General features: G+C 37.5%; 1 protein-coding gene across 1 annotated transcript; it reads right to left on the reverse strand.

The window, feature by feature from the left end:
- Positions 1–383: 383 nt before the first annotated feature.
- Positions 384–2,808, reverse strand: LOC148933150 (F-box/LRR-repeat protein At2g42730-like). The gene is made up of 4 exons (XM_089062366.1): positions 2,741–2,808; positions 1,423–2,343; positions 1,196–1,333; positions 384–846 (listed from the first exon to the last, which is right to left on the reverse strand). Exons 1-4 carry the CDS (start codon positions 2,780–2,782, stop codon positions 490–492), a joined length of 1,458 nt encoding a protein of 485 aa, XP_088918492.1. The 5' UTR covers positions 2,783–2,808; the 3' UTR covers positions 384–489.
- Between the last annotated feature and the right edge of the window lie 13,347 nt (positions 2,809–16,155).

The following is a 16,155-nucleotide window of genomic DNA, read 5'->3' on the forward strand; positions in this document are numbered from 1 at the left end:
ATTTTAATTACATATTTATTAAACAATATAAATGAAATTGGAAAAAAAATACAAAAATATAAGGGTCAAATTAGTCATAGAAATATATAATTAATGATTCTACCATACCATAACAAATTAATTTTATCCTATTTAAATTTGAAGGGCATTTTGTATATATAATTGTTTGTAAATTTATCTTTACTCAAAAAAATAATCAAACAATTAATAATTTAATTATTGAGAAGTAGTAATATTTTCTAATGAAACAAAATGCGTGAGATTTTTGTTTGATCCAATTTGTTTAGACATTAATGCCAGCTCACGATCTAAATGGTACTATCATTATGTAAAAAAGTTCACGACATCTAGTCCACAGATGGTTAGCTCGAATTACATATGAATAGTGAAAAATAAAACGTTTAAAATTTAACAATAATAAAGGCCAAAATCTGGATAACAATTTCATGTTTTGAGATATGAAATGCACAAACCTAATCTAAACCTAATCTAAAGAATGTTGACATTAATTCTTGTAGTAACATGTTTAAGTTGGTCCTCTGCATGTTTCCTTGCAATTATTTCATCCTCTATTTGAATTCGAGAAATGCGATCCCACGGCATAATGGGGCGAAGCTCAAAAGATCGTGGATCCACAATTATCTTCTCTAGTGCAATAGCATGTTGCACCAACTGTGTAATCATTTGAAGATGATTACGCACGCCACGATAGCCAACAAATTCTACTTCCTTAATGTGAGAATAAGACAATTGAACTTCGTTTTTCCTATTAATCTTTGAAACATCAAAATCACTACCATTAAGCATGTAATTAGTTTCCAAAGCCCTTGGCACCTGGTGTGACGCCTATAAAATTATTAATGAACCACAATGAGTAAGTCAAAAGATATTGAAAAGAGAAAATTTATGAAAAAATAATGTCAAATTCTAGTCCAATCCTTACTTTAAAAAAAAGACCAATTATATTTTTCTTAATTCCATCGTAGCAAAAATTTGGACGGAAGTCTGTACTTTGATGTAGAAGTTGTAATATTATAATCATTTCACGAAGGCTTACACATCAAACTTCCAAATTTCTCGCCATGGACCATTAATTAAGAAAAATGTTGAAGTTATGATGAAAATAGGTCATTTCTAAATTGACAGAATTTGACCAACCTTCGTAGTTTTTTCGGCAATATGAATAGATAGTTACCTCTAGGATAAATCTCTCCAAGCAAGGTGACACACCGAACCAGCTTATTATTGGCACGAGCGAACAATTGTCCGTGTACTCACCACTAAGAACCACCACCAATTCCTTAAGTTTAGGCATTATCTTTACCAAAGTGTCCTGTACAATATCAATATATGTATATCATCTCAATTAAAATTAAAATGTGATTGATAATTTATTGAAAATAAAAAACAAGTTTACATTACCTTGCCAGTAATTTTGGACATAGTGTATATCTTGAGGGTGTGTAGTTGTGGAAGCACTGAATCAAACATGTCTATAATGCCTCTGATGTTCATAATATCATACCGCATCATCTCCGGCTGCCCCTTAATCCAGAGCTGAGTAAGTTGATGAACACCTTCAAGCTTGAAATGAGAATGTGGTATACTCCGACCAGCGTACTTGATGCAGACAACATTTGATTCACGAACCACAATGGATTTGAGACTAGTGCACTGGCTGATTTCTAGGCATTTGAACACCGGCGAGGTCCCAACAACCTCCAGGGACGAAAGCCCATTTCCACACCGGGACAAGGACAGTTGCTCAAGGAGACGACAGTTTCCCAACAAAAACGCCACAGCAGTACCACTCACATTCACATAATGCAAATTCAGCTTCTTTAGCAACTTTAGATTGTCGGGAAAATTCCCTTTTTGGTATGGGAAATAGTAACACGGCTCGGCGTCTCGTGAGTAGGAGTAGGTGTTCAAGATCAACTCAAGACTCTCAACTTTTCTACTCACGGCAGAGTTAAGCCAATCATCGATCCATCCACTGAATAAGGAAGATAAATCGAGTACCAATCTGAATCTGAGAAGAGTACTAGTGGAGGATTTCGGGAGTATGGTGAATAGACGATCAATCCATCTAATATACTCGAATCTTAATTTGTTGAATTTTAATTTGTTAATGTTCTTGGAGTTTCTCCAATTGTCTAGTTTTGTTGTCGAATCCAGATCTAGTTTTGTTGTCGAATCCAGATCTATATCTAGTTTGCGTGTGAAGATCCACAAGCTCTTCCATCGAGAAGAGAGTACACTAGTCTTTATAGACTCTTTCAAGCTCAACGAAGATAATATTAACCCTAATATATCATCAGGAAGCATGCTAACTCGATCATCCTGAAAGTGAAAACTAAACACTTGTGACTTATATATCTATTGGAAACACTTGTGACTTATATATCTATTGGTTGGTTTAATTACAAGGATTCTAATATTCCGTATAAAAGACGACATCATGATGGATGATGGAGTATATACTATCGGTATTAACTTACACGTATAATAGTTTTTCATTTTTTATCATTTAAAAGATTGTTTGAAAATAAAGGAAAAACATAAGTTCATAAGAAAGCGTGTAGATCAAGATTGTAGTATTTTTGCTATGGTTAAGTTATATCAAACATAGATCATAATTTCATCATCGAAATCATTAATTTCATAATCAAAATCATTAAAATGTTAGATACGACTTACATAAACAACAATCAATAATGATAATTAGGCAGATTTTTACCGTGTAGTCATCTTCGAGTCGACTCCGTTGCTTTTTCGCCATTCTTAGTTCACTCCTCAAATCTAGTTTTATTAGTGTTGTGCATATATGTATATATAGTCGATCGGTAGAAAAGGATAATAACAAAAAAAAATTACAGTTACAAAAAATCTGTAAGGATATATAATAATATTCTTTTTATTTCTAAAGAGATATCAATAAAGTCATAGAATATCATCTACGTATTTATCTACATCAAAGAGAAAAGATCTGATCTGGTACATAACAAAGGTTAACGTAAGCGACTAATCCTAGGCTAATTTCCATAATTTTAGATGTTTGTTAACAAACCGACAATGATCTTTTATTTATTTCTATATCATCAATATCATTTATTTTCTTTTTTATCTTCCCTTTTTTCCTTTATTTACTTTTCGTATTGGGGTATCCTTTCTTGTACATATACATCACAATGCATCTGTTTCCCTAGGTTTTGATTATAATTTTCATATATGCTTGTTTGAGGTTAGTTTTTTAGCCTTTGTTCTTATGTTTGGAAAGGCTTATATAATTTACATTTTTTTTTCTACTTTGCTTATATCATTATGCTTGATTCACTTTATTAAAGAGTAGTAATATGTAGTACAAAAGTCTCATTTTTTAATTCTTTTACACTACTTTAGTTTTCTATCATCAAAAGAAGAGAGTAATAAAAAAGAATGCTATTTTACTTTATCAGAAAGTATCAATGAAATGGTGTAATTTAGGATAAGAGAGAAAAAAGTTAATAAAGAAGTAGAAAAGCTAATTTACAAGGGAAAAGATAAGAAACGAATGGCAGGAAATCCATAAAATAAGATAAAAACAAATTTAATGATATTGATGACTTGGAAAATAATGCACGGTGAGAGCATCCACAATGGGGCGGACTAAGCCTCGTCATATGCACTGCCACTTCAGCAATTTATCCTCCGCCCATTCCACCTGCAGTGAGCGGGCGACGCCCTAAACATTTTATCTATTATTTGAATATTTAAATACTTTAAAATTTGAAAAAAAAACTTTATTTCATTAAAATTAAAACATTACAATACGAAATAAAAAAAACTACAAATTCTCAACGGCTGTTGCGGTTCCAAACTTCTTCAATCATATCCGTCATGAGCTGAGTATGGTCTTGTTGGCTGCGCATTGAGGTCTGTCGCAATAGAATCTCACCGAAGCCGATCGGTAATCCCCGAGCGACAGGCGGGGTCGCCGTGCTCGAGTTAGATCCGACTTCATCATCCACCCAATCGGTGACATGTCCAAGTTCTTGTTCGACTATCATGTTATGCATGATGATGCATGAATACAAGACGTCGGCGATGACTTCCTTGAACCAGAAACGCGTCGGACCTTTTACTATTGCCCATCGCGATTGGAGCACACCAAAAGCCCGTTCCACATCCTTCCGCACAGCCTCTTGCTTCCGCACAGCCCAATTGGGCAGCTGATCATCTTCAAAAAAGCAGGCCACCTTGGGTATATGTCATCGGCCAAGTGTGTGAAATGGTAGAGAATTGTGGTGTTTAAATAAGAAAAAATTTTTGGAAAAAAAAAAAAAAGAAAACGCGTGAGCATCGGCCGCGATGCCACAGTGGCGGACGATGCGACGACCGATGAGCATTGTCCGTGCTGCGCTTCGTCCGCGGACGATCTATCGGGCGCGGACGACATCGTTCGCCCCATTGTGGATGCTCTGATTGGCTTTCTATTAACAAAAGTCTAAAATGAAGGAAATTTGTAATTGGATTAATAGGCCCTCACGGATAGAGATGTCAAGTGGGCCGGACCGGCCCAGCCCAGCCCAGGCCCGGTGAGGCCCGGTGACATTCAGGCCCAGCCCAACCCAGGCCCACGTCTGGAACGGGCTGGGCCGGGCCTGGGTTTTGGTTTACATAGATGGGCCCAGCCCAGCCCGAGCTCATTTAGCAAGTGGGCTGGGCCGGGCTGGGCCGGGCCGGGCTAGAAGTACATAATTTTTTAATAAAAGAGATTACATTGTATTTAAATGGAAAAACAAATGATTTCTTAATAATTTCATATTCAAAAATATGAATTTATAAAAACTTGAAAGCAAGAGAAAGTAGGAATGAGGAGATAAACATGTAGATAGTTATTAACCTATATTTATAGGAGAATATGCGAAGTGCAAAAAAGGCCGTTGAATTCTTTGAAGGAAAATAGAAAAGCAGGCGCAATATTATTGGGAAACAATATGCATTTAATAGTTTATAGGGAAGGGCTAAAATTATGGAAAGATTAAATGGAATCATGAAATTAATATTGGGAGGAGAGAAGGGAAATATATATGGAATATATGGAACGGCTAAAATCAATCCAAACTTACTTGGAACTAAGACTAGACATGGTCCAAAATCCCACAAAATCAGGAATTAATAAAATACACTATCAACTATATACACGCATAAATTTTTTTAACTACTAATTCATAACAATAGTTACTATAATTATGGAATAATTAATCTATATACAATATGTATTTAGTAGTATTATATGCAACGGCTAAAATTATGGAAAGATTAATTGGAATTATGAAATTAATATTGGGAAGAGAGAAGGGAAATATAAATGGAATATAGGGAAACGACTAAAATCATTTCAAAATATTAATTTGAACTAAGACCATAATTAGAGATGGTCCATATATATATATATACTATACTCTTGTGCTATACAATTATTTTTAGTTATAGAATATTGGCAAAACACATTCTTAGGTCCTTATACTTTAATCAAAATGTTCATCAGGTCATCGTACAATTTTTTTGTTTTAATAGATCCTTATACCTTTCTCATAAATTTCATCACATCCTCGTACAATTTTTTTGTTTTAATAGGTCCTTATACTTTGATTATAAATTTTATTAGGTCCTTATACAATTTTTTATTTTAAGATATTTTTTCTCTTAGATAATAATTTATATTTAATAAATTAAATTTAATGAACCTTTTAATTTTATTATTTAACTTATCTTATGAATATAAATATATTCAGGAAACGTATCTTTCAATATAAATATAAATAAAACAATTAAAAATTCAGATAGTTATTTTAAAAAAAATTTCGATTTTAATCTTCAATCATCACGTTTAATCTTTTTATTATTCTCTATAACTTTGAGATTATTGGATAGCAAAATGATATTATATTTATAGACTATGCTAAGTTAAATAATGGAATATTAAAAAGTTCATTAAGTTGAATTAAATTTAGATTATTATCCAAGATAAATGTAAAAAAGTCCCTAAAATAAAAGATTGTAGAAGGACCTAATGAAAGTGATGATAAAAGTATAAGGACCTACTAAAACGAAAAATCGTACGAGGACCTGATAAAAATATTGTGAAAAGTATAAGGACCTATTAAAACGAAAAAATTATAAGAGGACCTAATTAACATTTTGACTAAAATATAAGGACCTAAGAATGTGTTTTGCCTAGAATATTTTGTAAAAAGATAAATTAGTTAACCATGAATCCCTATAATTATGGAAATCACAATTAATTCTAGGAATAGGATCATTTTATAAAATTTGTATAACACTATTCACGCGTAACACGATTTCTAGGAAGTATTAGTTAATTATCCTCTTTATTAGATAACTATCATCTTTATAATAACTATTGCACTATAGTTATACAAATAAAATATTCTCGAAAAAGAATAAAGTAGTTAATTATCATCTTTATTATAGCTATGACATTATGGATTGGTCAACGTTAAGTGATTTAAAAGGAGAGTTGTAACGATATTAAATTATTTTGGTACATGTAGCATTTGAAAACATATGAATTATGAAATAATTAAGCATATTATTTTCGGGCCTGGACCTGGGCCGGGTGAGGTGGATCCAAGTATTACAAGATCCATTTCCCAAGGAAAATCCAAATTGTAGGTGATTGATCTAATATTTTTGTGAAGTAGATTTTCTATTAATCATTAAAAGGCAATCCAACAAGAAATAAGGAAACTAAGATGAACAAAGAAGGAAATAACATTGGATAGGGTGGAAATTGGGATACATAGTCATTGATGAAGCAAGCTAAGACACTTACAACATAACTAACATGCATCCATGGCTAGATCTTCAAGGGAACCACAAATCTCAAAGCATACCTCTACTTGATCCATGCTTAAACTAGCAATTGATGGAAATCCGATGCTTGAACTAGCAATTGATGGATTCAATCAACCTAAATCTAGGAATTGGATAGAAACCCTCTCCAAGAGGAAATAAAGAAATGACCTCAAGAGGTATTTATACTATGGGTCCAAAAATAGAAAGTTGGCCCACAAAATCTTAGTATCGCATATTTCGCCCGGCCGGGCGTTTGTCACATGCCAAAATGTCCGGTCCGGGCGTTTTCTCTGTCCCCGGGCGTTCTTCCTGAGGCTCCCGGCCTTTTCTGCACGACTTCTGTAAAACCGCCATAACTCCCCCATTCGGACTCCGATTGGGATGTGCAAGATACCCACGCGAAGCTGTTTCCAAGAAGAAGACAATGATGTCAGTTTTATAGCTTTCGGATATCATCTCTATAGGACGGTTTTCGGTTGAATCCAGCTGTAGCTGAAATCCTTGACGCACGGCCTCCATGATCGTATCATCCTCCCCTTTTTGGAAAGGATTTGTCCTCAAATCCGAGCCTCTATTCCTCGCATCCTCGAGCCGCCCTATAGCTTTATTGTATCCTTGGCATGTCTTCACTTTCATCCTTGGGCCCCAATCAACCCATGGCTTACGCCGAAGTGAAAACCTTTGACGTCTAGCACTCGTGGTCATATTATTCTCCCCTTCCTAGAAAGGATTTGCCCTCAAATCCGGATTCCGCACACCTATGAAATGGAAAAAGAGCAAATCAAATATCAAAGTATGATGAAAAGGATTAAGACCACTAACGGCTATAAGAGACAATACTACACCAAAGACGTTGCATGGACTTCCAAATTCATGTTCCCTCAAGCTCAAGGCCAAGTCATAATAAATATGAGAACACAAATTAATGAATCCTTTCATGCCCAAATCCCACTCATAAGGAATCAAGACAAACTCATCAAGATACCCTTCATACCAAAACTCAAACAACCTCACAATATAGGTACAAGATGTTGGTGCAAATAGACATAGGCATTTCTTCACAATGTAGTTCCAAACAAAGCCATTAGATATAAAGTTCTTCACCAATAGACCATAAAACATCCCAACTCCATTGAATGGTTTGATGGACATGCAATAAAAGCAACCAACATGCCAAAACACACATGCCCCAAGCACCTTGTTTCTATTTGGCTCGATCATTTCCATACAAATGATGCCCAAATTATTGAACATCTTGACAAAAGATTTGGCATTCTCATCAAGACTAGGCATATACAAGAAATGATCCTCACATGGTGCAAAATGGAAAGTTGTCAAGAGAGGTCTAAGCACAAAAATTTTATGCTCATGCTCATGCAACGAACAATCATTTTCAATCATTAACACACCACTCTTGCTCAAATAAGAAGTTCTCTTCCACAAATTGACAAACACTTGGTCAAAATATAGAGGAGGTTCATCACAACACACATCAAGTTTGCAAGAATGATTATCATTCAACAAACAAAATTCATCAATATGGATTTCATCCCATAGCCCCATCAATTTCAAGAGATTATCAAACAAAAGGGAGCAATGTGTCCATAAACCTTCATGCACAACATGGAGACAAGACACAACACCATGCATATGACACTTGTAAAAAATTACATCAAGTATCATGAGAAATGTTTCCAAATTAGCCCCACACAATTGCTCTAGCAATTTTAAAACAATACCACAAACATGAGAATGATGCAATTTTATGCCAATATTCACAACATCATCCTCAAGAGACATATGAGTGGAAAAATCCTTCACAAAACGGCCATAGAACACTCCAATCCCATTGAAGGGTTTAACCACCTTGCAATGAAAATATAGCAGACACCAAGTTCTAAAGTCATTTTCTATTTTACTCATCTTGGTCCTACTATTCTCATCCACATACTCATGAAGCTCAAAATTACCAACAAATGAAAGCTTAGGCATCTTAGCATGAAAGGAAGTCACTCCAACATTCAAGGTAGATTTCACAAGAGAAATTTCATGTCGATCAATGCTTGGATTTATCAAGAAAGGATAAATATATGATGCAAATATAGATTTAGCATTCAAAGATTCAAGCTCATGAGACCACTTTCTACACAAGTCATCAATAACAAATCTATCATCACAAAGGGACTTCTCTAGTGTAATCATATGCAAGGGAGCATCATAAGGAGACAAGGATAGTGCACTTGAACCTTGGGAAAGGAGTTCATCCACTTGCCTTTGTTCCTCTTGGTTCTTCACCGGGGGCATAGTTTCCAAGCCATGTGCAATTTGATGCTTTACTTCCATGTCTTCAATTAAATTTCCTACACATTCATCATCACAAAAAGATATAGAAGAAGTGTTAGTGGGTAAGGGCTTATTTTCCTCATCAAGGGCAAGAGGCAAAGGATCATTTGGTGCCCACCCAAGGTTGGCCTTTGAATCTAACAAGCACCCTTTACTTCTCTCTTAACTTTTGCAACACACACTCTTGTCTTTTATCACGCTCTCTTGGCTTTTTAGACTCACTTTCACTCTCAAGCCTTCTCCCTCTCTCTCTCATTCTTTTTTTCTACTAATTTGGTTTAAGCTCATCGAAGAGGAGATATTTCCATATACATCATGGGGCTTATGTGAGAAATGGAAAGAAGAGGATTTAGCCAAATGACTTGATGAGTTACCTCTTTGGTTTGTGTCAACACCACCATGTGGGTAGGTAGACCTCAATTGAGCTCTATATGAGACTTCTTCTTCAATTGGCCTCTCAAACCCCTTATGGCTAACATGATCTCTCACCCTCCTAGAATGCCACTCTCCATGAGACTTGGGAGCTCGTTTCCCACTATATCTTCTATCAAGCTCATCTCCATGGTACCTTGATTCATAGTCACCTTTAAAAAGGCCATGGGCACCATTTCTTCACCCAAACCGATCATTCTCCATGTGATTGACTCTATTTCTATCATTACCCCTTTGCCATCCCTCATACACCACTTCTTCCATCATCTCCTCCAGGGTAACATTATGTAGATGGTTTCCCATAGGAGTAGGAGTCCTAGATGTGCGGCCTCACTTCAAGGTGTTGAACTCTTCAACTAGGGTGCATTGAGCGGCAATCATACGATCCTCGGACTCCTTCATTCGTGCCTCCATCCGATTGTCTCTTTCTCTAATCTCAAGTTTGAAATCCGCCATCATTTGAGTCATCATGCTCACAAGGTCCCCATCGGGTGTAGGATGAGTCATGCTTGTTTCCTCCCCTTCTGCACTTGTCCCCGCCATTTTGTTGGACCGAGTGCGAGGAGGCATAAAGTAAGTACCCAAAAATCAAACAAACACTAGGAACTAGTCCTAGAGGTTAGTAATAAAAGAAAAATAGAATTTAAGAAGATGAAGTCAACCTTGATGTCCCAAACCCCCCTCAATTCACTCCCCAATAACTCTCGACAACGGCTTAGAATATTATGAGAAGGTGGATTCACTCACACTCACAACTCCAATTCCATGATTTAAGTGCTTGAGGTGTATCAATCAAGGTATACTCCTTGGCAAACAAAATTCAAGAAGACAAAGCCATAAACACATATTAGCAAGATGCAAGTCAAAGAAAAAACAAACAAGGGGTGAAACTTTTGCTGAAATCTGGCTGATCTTTATGATTTTTTTTGTATTGATTCTCACGCCCAATTTGGATGAAATTTGGTGGATAGATTCCCAAACAAGTCTAGATCAAGGGGGAAATGGCCATATACAGTCAGATTTGATAATTGGATAGATTTTGTATGGTTTTCTCCAACTATGCCAAAATAGGGCAATGATGTTAATCTCCACGGTTAACTAGGAAAAAGAAGGAATGTTTTGATGAACTTTTTCAGGTATGTAGGTCACATAACATAGATCATACACACCAAATTTCAGCTTAATGTAAGCACAATTGATCAATCCGATCATCCCAACAAAATAGAGCAAAAACAAAGGACAAAAGGAAAAATAACCCAACCCAAAGCAACAATAGATCAAACACCTAGCGGGTACTAGGCTCTAGATACGAAATGATGTGGATCCAAGTATAAAAAGATCCATTTCCCAAGGAAAACCCACATTGTAGGTGATTGATCTAATATTTTTGTGTAGTAGATTTTCTATTAATCATTAAAAGGCAATCTAACAAGAAATAAGGAAACTAAGATGAACAAAGAAGGAAATAACATTGGATAGGGTGGAAATTGGGATACATAGTCATTGATGAAGCAAGCTAAGGCACTTACAACATAACTAACATGCATCCATGGATAGATCTTCAAGGGAACCACAAACCTCAAAGCTTACCTCTACTTGATCCATGCTTGAACTAGCAATTGATGGAAATCCCATGCTTGAACTAGCAATTGATGGATTCAAGAAATCTAAATCTAGGAATTGGATAGAAACCCTCTCCAAGAGGAAACAAAGCTCTAAAGCATCTAATTTCATCAAAGTCTAAGGAAAAGAAATGACCTCAAGAGGTATTTATACTATGGGTCCAAAAATAGAAAGTTGGCCCACAAAATATTAGTATCGGATATTTCGCCCGGCCGGGCGTTTGTCACATGCCATAATGCCCGGTCCGGGCGTTTTCTCTGTCCCCGGGACGTTCTTCCTGAGGCTCCCGGCCTTTTCTGCACGACTTCTGTAAAACACCCTTAACTCCCTCATTCGGACTCCGATTGGGATGTGCATGATACCCGCGCGAGCTGTTTCCAAGACGAAGAAAATGGTGGTGGTTTCATAGCTTTTGGATATCATCTCGATATGAAGGTTTTCGGTTGAATCCAGCTGTAGCGGAAATCCTTGACGCATGACCTCCATGATCGTATCATCCTCCCCTTCTTGGAAAGGATTTGTCCTCAAATCCAAGCCTCCTCTATTCCTTGCATCCTCGTGCCGCCCTATAGCTTTATTGTATCCTTGACATGTCTTCACTTTCATCCTTGGGCCCCAATCAACCCATGGCTCACGCCGAAGTGAAAACCTTTGACGTCTAGCACTCGTGGTCATATTATTCTCCCCTTCCTAGAAAGGATTTGCCCTCAAATCCGGATTCAGCACACCTATGAAATGGAAAAAGAGCAAATCAAATATCAAAGTATGATGAAAAGGATTATGACTACTAACGGCTCTAAGAGACAATACTACACCAAAGACGTTGTATGGACCTGATAAGTCGTATTCTAAGCCTTGGTTACTGATCAATATGTCGTGAAATGCATGTATTATCTACAAAACAGTTGCTTAAGTATGCAGGATTAAGGGATCCAAGTCACTAGGAGACGATTCAGGTGACGCAAGTGAAAAGAGCGCTAGAAGGGTGCAATACTGACCAGGATGCATGCCAGAGAAAAGGCTCGAGATGGAGAAGAAGGATAGCTGGGATGATCATTAACAAGGGCAAGCCTCCCTATAAAAGAGGCCACTTGGAGAGAGAAAAAGAGTTCGGTTCGGAGTTTGCAAGCTCTTGGTTCTCATACACACTTAGTAGAATTCTCTCTAGAAGATTAGTCCTTCAACATTATCCAATCTCTCGTTCCTCGCCACAGCTATGGTCACTTAACGTCCAAGAGTCTGCCGGAGAAGTCATCAATCTACCGTTCCAGCCAGTTTTCCGTAGTAGTATAGCAGTATTATCGCTCAGAGTGGCAAAACAATCGTTATTTGCTTTCTAGTTTAATATTTACCTGCTTACTTCGTTGGATCTGTTGCAAACATTTATCTTTGTTGCCTTTTAAAGTACTTGGTGAAGATCCAAATGTTTAAGTTATGAAATTTCTATTCCGAATGTCTCTTTGGTTTGAGTTTGCTTCATTTTGCCTAGGAAAGCTAGATCTAGTTATTGCCTTTAATTTCTAAGTGCATGCATATATTTTCTTTCGAGTAGGCTTGATCTGTAGTTGTTGATCGAAATTTGTAGTTATATCACAGTTTGAGTTTTCATGCATGAGTTTCTTGTTCTGCACTATGATCACCACCTTGCATGTTAGTCAGTAGGGGTAGTCTGCAATTTCAGCTGTTCATCTTAAGTTAAGCATTTTAATCAATGGATCTTGAGTTTGAAATTATGAATCTGAGTTTAGTCATGGAGTTTGTGTTCATATGATTTCTGTTAATGCTTGGTGAAGAAGAAAACGTCAAAATCAACTTTAGCCTTGGACCACTTTTACTTTTTGAGTTACTTTTTCTTTTGTCCCCCATTTTTCAGTTGTACCTTCTAGACTTGTCAGAAAGCCAACCAGCCACCAGATATACCTTGTTGTCTAAATTTCCTCTTTTAGTAACTGTCTACTTTTCACATACCTCTGAGATACCTTGTCCCCTATTTTCACGAACACAACCACATGCCTGTTATTTTCACGCCTACTAGTCAGTAGAGTACCATCTTTATTTCTTGCCTAGGTAAAATCTCAACCCAAGCGTGGTAGCTAACCAAAAACACCCAGGAAAGTCACCGCAGTTATCCGAACGTGTCCATCCTTGTGGCATTCGACCCTTACCTCCACTATACTAATCAGTAGAAGTGGGTTGAGGTAACTTGTTTGAAATCAGGTTCCGGTTGTCGTGCCAACGACTCAGCTAGGTCGGGAATATAATCCTGATCAGTTGGATACACTCTTGCAATCACACACTCGACCGAAACCCGTACCTTTCAAAATGGCGCTGTTGCCGGGGATGGATGGCGTTCATACCTGTTATTGTGTGTGATCTTTTTGGTGTACATACTGTTTATAATTTTCCTTTTCTTTTTATTTTTAGTTTATGAGAAGTAGCTCGGCTCCTGGCCAATGGAGACCAAGGATACTTCCCCAAGGAACGATACTCGTTACCACTCATTCTGGCCTGTCGACAGCATTGTCCGACCTAGGCACGAGTAGCGACGAGGAAAAAGAAGATCTAGAGTACCAACTCCCGGAGCTTCCACTCCAACCAGTAACAGCACTAGTGAGAATGGCTGACCAAGGTGAGGATGATCCCGAGCTCGCAACGCTTACTGCACATGCTAACGGAGATCCCCCACAAGCCATAGTGGTCACCCCAGGCCAGACCGCCTGTGATGTGAAACCCCACGTTATTGCAATCCTTCCAACGTACTATGGGAAGAGTTACGAGGGACCTACGAATTTTTTTGCAAAATCTGTAAGGCGCAGAGGCGGCCAGCAGGAGCAAGCGAGGATGATTACAGACTGAAAGCCCTACCGTTTGTCCTGAAGGGAGAGGCCAACACCTGGTTCATGCGCCTGCCAGCCGACTCCATCAATACATGGGCCGATTTCAAGTCAGCTTTCCTAGCTGAGTTCTTCCCGTCTTCAAAGACAAGTGCATTGAAGAGGAAGATATCAAGTATAAGGCAAGAATACGATGAGACCCTGAGTGAGTACTGGGAGAAGTACATGAGTCTTCTGGAGTCATGCACCAACCATCGCATGAAGGAGATAGAGGTGCACCACACCTTTTATGAGGGAATGAACAAAGAAACAAAGGATCTGGTGAATTCATCATCCGGAGGCGATTTCACACAGTTGAGAGTCAGTGAAGCCAAGAAGGTTTTACGCAAGCCGTTGAATGCAAAAAAGACGTACGACAACGCAAGGGATGGGTACAGCAGAGAAAGGGTAGCAAGTGCTTCGACTACTGACCAGGAGGAAAGGATGGATTTGAAGATGGAGGAATTAAAGAAGGAATTGCTGACTGCAATCAAGCAGAACACTCCACCACCTTCTCTGACTGGAGGAAAAGAGGCCCCAGAACTACCATATGATCAGCCGGACAACTCGCCAGATGTGGAGCAAGCAAATGCCGCAGGATACTACAATTCTAATGGCAATTGAATTCCGGGAAAGCAGAGGGATGCACCGTGGATGGACCACCAAAACTTCCGATGGGGAGATGGAAATCAGAATCAGAGCCAAAATCAGGTCAGAATCAACCCAACCCCCACGCGAACCAAGATTTCAACTGTGGCCCAACGAACCCTGACCACCAGTCTAACTGGGCAGGATGGAACCAACAACCTCAGAACCAAAACCCTCAAAACCAGAACCCGAACCCTGCCTATGTGCCACCACATCAGCGGAACTACCAGAACCAGAACCAGAGCCAAAACCAGAATCAATATAACCAAGGACCTCAACATAACAACCACAACCAAAACCAAAATCAGTACCAACACAACACGACCAATACAACCCTCCTGCCCAGTATAACCAGTACCCACAAAACCAAAACCAGCAAAATTTCTCGGGCTACCAGTCAAACCCACCACCCCAGCATTACCAGCACCAGGGCTCGAACCAATTCTGTAACGCCCCGCTTTTTCGAACCCTAATTTTTGACACGTGAAAATTTTTGCATTAAATGCTTTTAGTGCTATGATATATGTGGATTAAATGATGAATGATTTATTGCAATGTTCTTTGTGACCTAATTGCGATAGAACATACACAGCCAAATTCTCAAAATCAGGGAGATGAGTTGCATATTGAATCGATTAAGTTGAATTGCAAAACATATTCACAAAACTCCAGTTCAAATTCCTGATTAAAGATGAACATAATGAAGTTGAAGAATTTATTACATTCTGGAAATCAACGATTCCATCTCTATCAGAACGCTCATTCTCCATTGATTGAATGAATTGAAGATTGAATTAATAATTGGAGAGTTTGAGCGTCAACAATTAAAATCAGCGCAGCCAAAATCTGCTTCAAATTATCGTGAAAATGTTCCAAAATTGAAGAAAGAGAGAAAAGGAAAATCACGTGAATTATGCTGGGAGAGAAACCGATGGAATTGTGTTTCCATTTCTGCCCTCCACCGTTATTTTCTGATTTTTTTTATAAATGAAAATTTGCCACATGTCAATCTAAGAATGCATCTGCTCTTATATCTAACGGTATGCATTGGTGGTACAGTGTCACCCAAAATAGCGTTGTCATTTTAGCATTCCTCTATATATATATATAAAAGGATGTGATCATATCATAACCCATATTTATGGTGATAACCTAATAACCCTTATTTTATGGGCGAAAAATATCATTTTATGGAATGAAAGTATCATTTTAAAAAAATATCATTTTATCGTGTATAAATATCATTTTAGTAAAAATGATATCATTTATAGTAAAAACGATACTTTTGACCCATAAAATGATAGGGTTATTAGATTATCACATAAATATGAGTTATAATATGATCGCACCCCTATATATATATATATATATA

This window comes from Salvia hispanica, chromosome 1 (assembly GCF_029641045.1).
Source record: "Salvia hispanica isolate PSC_SH4W2 chromosome 1, Shi_PSC_v1, whole genome shotgun sequence".
Taxonomy (NCBI): domain Eukaryota; kingdom Viridiplantae; phylum Streptophyta; class Magnoliopsida; order Lamiales; family Lamiaceae; genus Salvia; species Salvia hispanica.

What these genes read in the sequence shown, in the direction of transcription:
- LOC148933150 (XM_089062366.1), bottom strand. Translation starts at nt 2,782, where the DNA reads ATGGCGAAAAAGCAACGGAGTCGACTCGAAGATGACTACACG. An exon ending in GACTCGAAGATGACTACACG is followed by an intron (nt 2,344 to 2,740) that starts GTAAAAATCTGC and finishes TTTCACTTTCAG; the next exon opens with GATGATCGAGTTAGCATGCT. An exon ending in TGGAGAGATTTATCCTAGAG is followed by an intron (nt 847 to 1,195) that starts GTAACTATCTAT and finishes ATAATTTTATAG; the next exon opens with GCGTCACACCAGGTGCCAAG.